General features: G+C 38.5%; 1 protein-coding gene across 5 annotated transcripts in view; it reads right to left on the reverse strand.

The window, feature by feature from the left end:
- The window catches only part of ATXN3 (ataxin 3), a 39,306-nt gene extending 35,043 nt beyond the window's left edge, over positions 1 to 4,263 (reverse strand). For 2 of the 5 annotated variants that reach the window (XR_457215.2, XM_016424615.2), the window contains exon 1: positions 4,151 to 4,255. Coding sequence is in view for 2 of the 5 variants with exons in the window: in XM_016424615.2 (XP_016280101.1) it covers positions 4,151 to 4,174 (24 nt within the window). In the remaining 3 variants the exon portion in view is untranslated. Of the gene's footprint in view, positions 1 to 3,430; positions 3,450 to 3,682; positions 3,719 to 4,150 lie in introns of those variants that run through there. The other 3 variants (XM_007472554.3, XM_003339478.3, XM_056810454.1) reach the window with 3 other exon arrangements.
- Positions 4,264 to 11,489: the final 7,226 nt, after the last annotated feature.

An 11,489-nucleotide genomic window follows, 5' to 3' on the forward strand; every position in this document is an offset into this window, starting at 1 on the left:
TCAGGCATATTTTATTCGGCCTAAATTCCACAAATCCATGCTTCCCTTCTCCTGACTACCTCCTCATTTACTCAAGACTCATCTATGCCTCTGAATAGAAAAAGCACTAAAAACCAATAATAGAGGAGTTAGGAGTTAGAATTAGTTACCTAATTCAAACTTCACATTATAGATGAAGAAACTGAGGTCCAGAGAAGCAACATGACTTTAAGTCTACATAGCCAGTAAGCAACAGAATGGAAATTCAAACTCAAAGATTATCTTTTGTGTGGAGGTAATGAGTAGCAGGCAGGGCTTAGTACTGGGCTAGAAAGTCAGTTTGGGAAATCTAGAGAACACATTTCTGCTCAGTATGAACTCTAGATGAGATTAATGCTAGAAACGAGTTCAAACATGAATAAAGGACATAGAAAAGCAAACTGATGGACAAAACATGCAAGTGCTTACACCCTTCTAAAATATGCCTTATGGAATTTTTGTTCCCTAACTATATACTGATTTATAAGAAAAGGATACTGGGTAACAAGAACAAGATAATCTGGGTAATCATTTTTCTGAGATCATTCACACATGTGACTTTTTAATTGCATTTTATGCATCCTTTATTATTTCCACCTCTTCACTAATCTTCAATCTCTCATTCTCAACTGCTTCCCTACGTTGTATAAACAAGATAACGGCTCTTCCATCTTCAAAAAACTTACTTGATTTCTCCATCCCCAACTAGTCATCATCCTACATTTCTGCTCTTTTGTGGCTGTACTCCTTGAGAAGGCATTCTACAAAGGATACTTCTATTTCCTTTGCTTTTACTCTCTTATCTCTACAATCTGGCTTCCAACTTCCAACCTAATTAAAACTTCCCTCTTTAAAGTTATGAATTATCCTAAACTGCCAAATCTAATGACCTTTTCTCATTCCTCATCTTTCTTAATCTCTCTGCAATGACACCAACTTATCATTCTTTTTCTCCTTTATGTCCTCTTCTCTCTCAAATCTACTTATCTAGTCCTAACTTTTTGACTTCCATTCTTACATCTCCTACTGAATGTCTCAAAATCTGTCATCTTCAAATCCTCACTTTCTCACCTCTGATTTACAATCTGTTACTACTCCTGTCAATTTTAATTTCATGTCTCTCACTTTTACTCCTCTTATATAGCCAACATATTAGTAAAAGTCCTTGTCACCTCATATCTAGGGTCAAGTTCTGCTTCTGACAATACCAGTGACCTTGGGCAAGTCATTTAATCTCTCAGTGCCCCAGACAATGTCCTATGACTATACATTGCAAATAAGGTGACCATACACATTGGTAGGGGGCATTTTCTATGCCAATGAAATTATATATTCCATTGCCCCCTCCCCAACAAAACCGGGTAATTTTGTGAAGTGGCAAGTAAAGGACTAAAAGATTCCAAAATGAAATACCCAGAAATACATATAAGATCTTAAAGACATGCATTTTAGTGTTGTGGATTCAAATAGAGACAATCCCAGGAGACTACACATTCTTATCAACAAATTAACATTATCTATGTATTATATTTTTATTTATTTTATATAATCTCAATTACATTTTAAATTGTTCCTGCAGCACACTACACTGAGTCTCTTACATCCAGTGTATTATACAGAAGTAATCTAACATTCTATTACCAATGAATATCTTGTGATATAAAATTTCTCAATTACATTTTAAAACTTTTGTTTTAAACTCTTACCTTCCAGCTTAGAATCAATACCATGCATTGGTTCTAAGGCAGAAGAGTGGCAAGGGCTAGGCAATGGGGTTTAAGTGACTTGCCCAGGGTCACACAGCTAGGAAGTGCCTGAGGTCATATTTGAACCTAGGACCTCCAGTCTCTAGGCCTGGTTCTCAATCCATTGAGCCCCCAGCTGCCTCCTCAATTACATTTTAAATTGCTCCTGCAGCATGCCACAGTGAGCATCATGCATCTAATGTATTATACAGAAGCAATCTAACATTCTATTACCAATGAATACTTTGTGATGTGAAGTTAACCTTATATTTCTGAAGGCAATACCTGTTTAATGGAAGCATGGGCCAATCAGAATATGAGAAATTTCTTTTGGAAAGGCCCTTGAAAGTTAATTTGTCTAGTCCCTTAATTTTACAGAAAAGGAAGGCCTAAAAGTTTCATGACTTTCTCAAGGCCACACAAGTAGTAAGTGGCAGAAGCAAGATTCAAACTCAGATCCTCTAGCACAAAATTTGGCTCTTCCTATTGTAACAAAACCAGAAAGATGATGAGTAGAAGAAACAGAACAGAACAAGGGAGGCTCATTCTCATCTGAAGGTTAATTTTGGAGTATATTTTTTGAAATATTGAAATATATGTATAGCTTTTTTCCTCACTATATGTCCTTCTCAAATAAAATATATAATGCTGATTAAGAGCAATCTATAAACTGACCATATCATTGAAACAAAAAATCCATAATCTTTTCTTTAAAAAGTTTCTAATTCTTCCAGAAATTAAATTTTTTAAAAAAATGAGTTATTTCAGATTTATTATAACAAATCTATTATAATACTGCTGTGGTGGATTATTATTTGGATACTGTGGATAAACTCTTCAAATGAAGTAGTGACCTTTAAAGTACTAAAAAACCTTCACTTCATCCATCAAAATGCCATAATAATATATAATAAATAACACAAAAACCCCAACTCTTCCAAACTAATCCAGTCAATTTTCCCTTCTATATCCAATAGCATTTACGATAAAATAGGAAAATAGCACAGGCCAAAGCTGTTAAAGGAAGGTATCACCCACACCCAATGAATGGGCTTTATAATTCTAAAGAGAGAAGACAAGTTTCTCCACATACCACAAACATTTAATTGCCCTTATTTTCAAGTGATCACTTAAGAATCAAACGGAAGAAACAAACTTGAACAAAAATCTTCTGTGATTAAGGGTTTGAGGTGCCCCTCTCCCATCCTCCCTCCAGCTAAAGAGTAGCATTTATCTAATGAGAAACTGAAACAAAACTTAATTTCCAAAAAAGTTTGTGGTCCAGATATCCCAATCCAAAACTTCTTCTGCCCTAATCATTTCAAAGTATGTGGGGGTGTGAAGGAGAGATTCCTGGTTTGGGGGCTTTTAATGGCATACAATACAAAAAGTGACTAAACACTTTATTTGCACAGGGCTCTGGAAGGGGCAACATTTTAAAAAATAAGACTAGTTTCTTTTAAAAAGCTTAAAGTGTGGCAGGGACAAGAACATAAATATGGAGAATAGACTATTACCCGATAAATACCTCTGAAAAGTACAATACAAAGTGCTATGTGAGACTGAGGGGAAGTTCGGGGGAAGGAGAGGAACCAAAAAAATGTGGTATTCGAATTGGGTCTTGAGGAACCTAGTAGGTTTTTAAAAATGCTTTCTTCAAAAATCACCTTGTTAGTTAAGAAAGGCAAATCCCCAAAGAAACCAGGGCTGGAATGAGGTGTGACTAGGTGTGACTGAAGGATTGCACAGCTAATACCTTCCACTCCTCACACTTCAACCCAAGACTCCGAACTCGCAAGTCCAGTCCTTTCTGCTACATCGCTCTGGTAATTCAAGGTTGGGTAGGGCTTTAAGTACCGAACTAAAGTCACTTCAATCCGGGTAAGGAACGAATTTCTGGATTAGGCTTTTTAACCTACCTACCCCCTCTCCAAGGTGAGCAGCAGACACGGGAGCTGGGGGCGGGGAGGAAAAATGCAATTGTAATAATGATAATAACAATAAACAATAGCTAACAAGGGGAGAGCTGACCCTATGCACTCCCTCATATTCAGGGCCCAATGCATCCACGAACACGATCTCATCCTCTTCCAAGTCACTTATTCTGCCCCTCCCCAAGGCTTCCGATCCCCGCCCCACTGGCTCTTTCCGGACTCCTCGGGGTCCGAGGTCTGTGAGGAAGGCCCTTGGGTTAGCAAAAGTGTGGGCGCCCTCGGAAGAAAGCAGCTGCCCAGGCTAGGTGCCGCCTCCCCAGGCCAGGTAGGCCCGGGTGGACGGGGAGGGTGGCAAAAAAGGCAGCCTTGGCTTTCCTGGAGAACCCAAAACACCTTTCTCCTCCCGCACCACCCAAGGTAGGAAGAGAACCCTGCCAACCCACGGACACTTACTTTCTCGTGGAAGATGGACTCCATGTTTATTTGTCTGGAGCCAACCGCCCCGCGTCGAACCACCCCCCTCCAGCCCCTCCCCCCGCCCCCCACCCCAGCTCCGTCCCCATCCCCACCCCCACCCCCAAGCCCAACCCTCTCCGCCGCATCCCGCCCACGTGCCCCGACTTTGACCAATCAAAAGTAGAGAATCCGAGTCATGTGAGAAGTAGGAGGGAGGGGGGTCAGAGGGCGGAGGAAGGGGGCGGGTCCGCGGAGAGCCCTTCGCAGTGCGTAATTTCCCACATGACCATGGGGAAGCCGCCCCGCCCACACCGCGTTTCCGGGCTCTTGTAGAGCGGGTTTGTTCTGCCTTGTGCACCCTTGGCTGTCGAGAGGACCTTCTAGACCATCTGATGCCGCGGGCGGACCCAGTGGGTCCTTAATCTTTCAGGATTTTACGACTTAAAACCTGCAGGGGAGAGGCCGTAGAAATACTTTGGTCCTAACCCCTTGTCTTGCGGAAGAGGAAACTGAGGCCGGAATCCTGAGGTTCAGAAGACTTCTTCCCCAACCCCCCTCACAGTGCTACCTTGTGGAAAATGAAGCTCTTCAGCAAGGGCTAGGAAATATGGCATATCAGGGAAAGGAGAACTGGATTTGGACTCAGAAGACGTGAATTTGAGCCCTGACTAGGCACTCAGAAGATGTGATGAGTTCATGCTTGTGTTGGCAAGGAACTAAGTATAACATAGCTAATTATTTTATTGCATAAATAGTTGGCATATAGTCCAGTCATTTCTTACATATAAATATATACAAATGCATATATAAATTTTTTTGTGTATTAATAAGAGGTGTCCCAAAAACCTTTGGGGACACTTACAAATATAAATATATGTTAACATATGTATACATACATTACAAACATATATACTACCTCTTATAAATGTTAAGATTTCTTAGTTTGAGTAGCATCATACAACAGAAGTTAGCATAGGCCAGACCTAGAAATAAGAATCTTCATTGTTTTGTTCCAGTTAAATGAGATGTATATGTATTTTAAACTAACTCTAAATTCTTTACAGTAAACATTTATTAAGCACCTACTATATTCTTACCTTCAAAGAGTTTACTTTCTACTGAAGATACATTATATAGAAAGAAGAGAAACAAGCATTTATTAAGATGATGCTATGTGTCAGGCACTATGCCAAGTGCTTTCCAAATAGTATCTCATTTGATCCCCACAAGAACCCTGGGAGGAGGTGCATTTACAGTTTCAGTTTAACTACTTAACCAGGATCACACAGCTAGTAAGTGCATGAGGCAAATTTGAACTTTGCTAGTGCAAGGTTTGTAAAGTGCACTGTGTATATTATCTTATTTGATCCTCACAACAACCATGTGAGACAGACTTAGAAGGTACTCAGTTAGTAAGCAAGGCAGTATTTGAACTCAGGTCTTTCTGACTCATAAGTCCAGTATTTTACTGCACCATCTAATTGCCTCAATATTTACTTATTCTTCATTTAGAATATATAAGCAAGAGGAAGTTTGAGGAGAAAGAGAATATTCATTCACTATAGAAAGGTTTAGGGAAAGCTTCGGTGAGGAGACATATGCTGAGACCTGAAAGAAGAAAAAGGGTTCTAAGAGAAATTAGGAGAGAGTACAGAAAGCCTCGACCTGTTTGAATGCTTGTAGTATCAGGTACAATGTTTAGTTAGGGAACAACAAGTAGTCCGATGAGGTCTGTTTAAAGGGGAAGTAACATAAAACAAGGCTGAAAAATTGCCAAATTTTGTTTCTATTGCCACATCTCTAATATATCTCCCTTCTTTTTATTCACACAGCTACTATCCTAGTAGACCTGTTGCCTGAACTATTGCAATAGCTTGGGTGGATGAATCACTGTCTCAAATTTCTCCCCACTCCAATCCATTCTCCTCATAGCAGCTAAAATGATTTTCCAAAAGCATAAGTTTAACTATGTCTATACTCAGTAAAGTCAAAATCTTTTAACTTCATGATCAAATATAAACTCTTCCATTTGGCATTTAAATGTCATTATAACTTGGCTTTTTCCTACTGTAAGGGTTAAATTAGGAGTTTTGACAAAATAAGAGAGCAGTTTTAATAACTTAAGTTTTAATGAGAATATAGTAGAGTTGTAAATTAATATTATCCCTTTAAGCCAGAGAAAAGAAAACTTCTAGCAGCTTTTAACAATTAACAATTTAGTTTTATTAAAATAGAAATAGTAAAAGAATATAGTAAAATGAATATAGTAAAGGAGAGCATATAAGAAAGAGATAGGGAAAGAAATTGCCTAATACCTAACTAGCTACCCTATAACTACCTATAATTGCCATTAGAGAAAGTCCAGCTGAGCTCACCAGGTAGAATATATATGTATCTCCCAACCACCAGCCAACCACCAACTAATCACCAACCCATACCACCAGCAACCAACTACCAATGACAAACCACCTCCCAACTCAAAAAAGGTAAAAAAAATCTCAGTCATCGAACTGGCCTTTTATAACCCCTTCTTACCTTACTTCCTGTCTCTCTGGTTTCTACTTCCTTTCACTGTGGACTGGTATATCTACACATCTCTATGGTAAAAGGACTTCCAGTCCCCAGTTAAATTAGAAGAAAGGGATGATTAAGAATTCCTTTTTACACCACCTTCTTCCTTTGACCTCCTGTCCCCATGCTTTTTACTGGCTATTTCCCATGCCTAGAATGCACTCCTATCTCTTGGGAGTCCCTGGTTTCTCTCTTTAAAACAACAACAATACTTACCTTCTGTCTTAGAATATAGGTTCCAAAGCAGAATAGTGGTCCAGCCTACACAACAGGGTTAAGTGACTTACCTAGGGTCACACAGCTAGGACGTTTGATCATATTTGAACCCAGGACCTCCCATTTCCAGGTCTGGCTCTTTTCCCACTGAGCTGAGGCTGTTTCCTCTCCTGCTTTTATTTGAACAAGTCAGATATGAAGCTACTGACAAAAAGTCCCTTAGAAAGAGCTTTGGAGAAACCTTTCTTTAGCCTTTCCCTTTTAAATTTTGAAGAGCTACAAAGGAACTAAGACCCCAATATCAGAAAGTTCTACCTCAGTTATTCAAAAGATATCTATGAGCTGTCCCAACATGAGGCCTTTGTTAATCTGCCTTTTGTTTTTTAAAAAAAGTCATTGGTTTTATCTTTCATTCAACAGTGGCAAAATAAAAATCCAGTTTAATTTCTTTAAAAAAAAAAAAACCCTTACCTTATTTCTAGTAAGTGCAAGAGGCAATCTTCTTTCAAGATTCAGCATAAGCACTATCTTTTGCCCTAGTACTCCCAGTTGCTGGTGTCTTTTCATCCAAGATAACCTTGTGTCTGATATATCTCAATAGAGGTTCTATTTATTTCCTTTTAGAATACAAGCTCCTGGAGGGCAGAAACTGTTTCACTTTTGTATTTGCATCCCTAGAATAGTGCCTAATTCACAGTAGGTAAGTTTGTGGATTGATATTTGAACTAGGTTGCAGAATGTTTCAAATGCTAGGCTGAGAAGTTTGTTATTTCACCCTTTAGACAACAGTGTGCTGCTGGAAGTCTGTGAGCAGGGAAATGGTTAGATTTCAGCTGAGAAGTCTTCTTGCAGGGTTCAGAAATAAGAAATCTCATTTTTCTGCTAATCAGCAAGGAATCATAGTGTCGTGGAAAAACACACCCAAGTTTGTTGCTGGGTTTCGCCCCAAGAATGAGAGGCTCAAACTCTCTTCAATCCAGAAGAAAGAATTTTATTTGAAGTATAATAGCCTAGGCTGGTGAAATGGTCTGGGCTAGGAGAATAGTCCCAAGGCTGATGTAGTAGCTCCATAGTCGTGGGCTGATGGAGTAGCCTTCCCTTCACACCCCATGGATCAAGGTTTACATATTTATTGAGGGCCCTAGACTGCCAGAGCCCTTAGTGTTTTTGTTCCATGTTCCACACCCATCCCCAACCCCCAACTCCCTCATTGTCCCACCTGCCATTATTTGTCAGCCTAGGAGAGGTCTCATTACCCTTCTAGAATGCCCTCCTCAAAGAGAGGAACATAGGGAGGATATAGTAGACAATCACTCTACTAATCAGTAATGCCTAATAGTTCAGAACTAAGGTAAATACAGAACAATATAAGCATTTTTTTAGTTTTATCTTTATTTTATTTTAATAACATTTACATATAAGTTTTCCAAAGCTATATGATTTATGTTGTCTCCCTCCCTTCTAGTTGACAAGCAATTAAATCTGGATTATGCATGTATTATCATGCAAAACATTTCCATATTATTCTTTTTTTAAGTGAATAATCTTATAAAACCAAAATCCTGGATCATGTACCCAAATAAACAAGTAATAAATCATGTTTTCATTTGTATTTCTACTCCACAGTTCTCTCTCTAGAGGTGGAGAGCATTCTTTTTAAGTCCTTCAGGATTGTCCTGGATCATTGTATTGTTGTTAGTAGCCAAATATCACATTTTGCTCATCCCACAACATTTCACTTATTGTGTATAATGTTCCAGTTCTGCTTATTTCACTCTGCATCAGTTTGTAGATCTTTCCAGTTCTTTCTGAAATCATCCTGTTCAGTATTCCTTATAGCACAATAGTATTCCATCACTATCATATACCACAATTTGTTCAGCTATTTCCCAATTGAGGGGCAGCCCTTTAGTTTCTAATTCTTTGCCACCACAAAAAGTGCAGCTATGGGGGGCAGCTGGGTAGCTCAGTGGATTGAGAGCCAGGCCTAGAGACAGGAGGTCCTAGGTTCAAATCTTGCCTCAGACACAATTGCCTAGCCCTTACCACTCTTCTGCCTTGGAGCCAATATTGACTCCAAGACAGAAGGTAAGAGTTTAAAAAAAAAAAGTGCAGCTATAAATATTTTTAGTGGTATTGCTGGATCAAAAGACATGCATTCTTTTATGACCCTTTGAGCATAATTCCACATTTTCCTCCAGACTTCACCAACAATGCATTAGTGTCTTAATTTTGTCATGTTCCCAGCAACATTTATTATTTCCTTTACTGTCATATTGGCCAATCTGATAGGTGTGATGTGATACCTCAGAGTTGTTTTAATTTGCTTTTCACTAATCAGGAGGGATAATATAAGTGATTAATAATACAAAACAGCGCAAAGCTGATGCACAGAACAGAACAGTACCAAACCAATATAGATAACTAACAACACAGAATAGTTAACTAATTAATAATACAGAATTTGCAATTTATGCTTGACTAATGCTGAAACTAGTGAGAAATACAAGATTTCAAACCATGAAGGTCCTGTCCATTGTCCACTTCCATCAATAGAGAGAAGGGGAGGCTTCTGAGGACTTAAAATCCAGATTCTGGCACTATCCTTTGTCACCCTGGGCAACTTATTTAACTTCTATGGCCCTCTCAATTTGCTGAGGGAATTGAATTATGAGATCCACTTCCATCTTTAGGTATATGATCCTATGAACTGACTCCCTCTTAAAGGTGTTAATGTGCAATAAAATATTTCACAATAATAGGCATTCGCTTAAATATTGTGCCTCTGCTCTGTTTTTAACACTGTTCTAGGAGCTGTAATGAATACATATAAAAAATATTTATTCAATTGAAAACTGTTTCTGCCTGATGATAAAGGCAGTTAAGGCAGATATATACCAGAAGATAAATAGCACAGCAAGGCAGTGCCAGAAGAAAAGTCCTAACTTCTTCCATGGAACTTTTCTATTACCACTACTATTCTTTTTAAAAAAACCCTTACATTATAATAGAGACCAAGTATTGATTCCAGGGCAGAAGAGCAGTAAGGGCTAGGCAATGGGGATTAAGTGACTTGTCCAGCATCATACAGCTAGGAAATATCATAGTGCTTTAAAGATTTGCAAAGAGCTTTGCTAATATTTTTTTCATTTGATCCTCACAACCTTGAAAGGAAGGGACTATTATCATCTCAATTTCACAGATTGAGAAACTGAGGCAGACAAGGTTTAAATGATTTCCCCAGAGTTATACAACTAATAAAATGTCTTGAGTTTGGATTAGAACTCAGATCTTTCTGACTCCAGCTATAACAATCTGTCCACTATGCCACCAGGTGCCCTTATTGGTCTAGCTTACAGTGGCTTTGCTCTTGTCTGAGCCTATTACACTTATTGATTATAGATAGAATCTGGTAACTACAAGACAATTTCAAGTTGGGGAGAGGGACTGATTTCAGGAAACAGGGATTTTAGTGCTAACTCTGCTTTTAATTCACCTTGGGAACATATGCATGGAATTTTTTGGTCTAGTTATTTCATCTTTAAAGTGCTAAGACTGAACTAGATAATTGCTATAAAGTCCCTTCCAGTAGATATAACTGTATGACATTTTATACCATCTTATTAGAAGGCACAATTACCTTGGAGTTCTAATTCTACCATTTAACTAGCCTTGTAGCTGTGACAACTCCTGAGTCTCAATTTCCTTAGGTTTACAGCAGAAACAATCAAGCAATTAACTTATGTATTAAACTATTATGTATTAAACTTTAGTAGAGTACTGTTAGGGGTGGAGAGGATACCAAATTTAGATATAATGTGGTCCTTGCCTACATAGAGTTTATAGTAGTATAGGCAGGAGGTGTCAAAGAAATTTATTCTCAAAGATTAGGTTTTTGGTGAGAGCAAGAGATAACCAATGGATAGATATAACCTAAGAGATAACCTTAAATGTACCAGAGATAACTAATGAATAGCCTGAATGTACCACTGGTATCCTTGCCATACTAAGATAACAAGTGAAAAAGAACCCCAGAACTTTAAGTAATCCCCCCATGGCAGACTTATGGAAGGACAATAGTCACACAGTTTGGGCAAGCACAGATGGGTTTTGATCAGTAGTGTTGAGTCAACATCCACATTAATGAGATCACAAATCTAATAGAGCATTGAAGTGGTGCATTAGGGAGTTGCAAAACAAATAACTAGAAAGTTATGGAACGGAAAGCTGTTAATGACAAGGTTTTGTGAGGGAAATGGCATTTGAATTAAGCTTTAAAAAAACTATTAGTTCTTTAATATGGGAAAATTGGAGATAGTATCTGGGAATAGAGAAAAACATGAATAAAGCCCCCAAAATGAATATGTAGAACATATTTGAGAAATAGAAATGACTGATTTGGCTGGAATACCACATGAAAAGGAGTGATGAAGTAAGACTGGAGAGACAGGTAGCCCTGGATCACAAGAGGGCTTTGAATTCCTTAGCTTAGAGGCGTTTGAAAAGCCACTGAAGATTTCTACGGATATGGCCAATACAGGCATAAGAG

The sequence above is a fragment of the Monodelphis domestica genome, chromosome 1 (assembly GCF_027887165.1).
Source record: "Monodelphis domestica isolate mMonDom1 chromosome 1, mMonDom1.pri, whole genome shotgun sequence".
NCBI classification, from domain to species: domain Eukaryota; kingdom Metazoa; phylum Chordata; class Mammalia; order Didelphimorphia; family Didelphidae; genus Monodelphis; species Monodelphis domestica.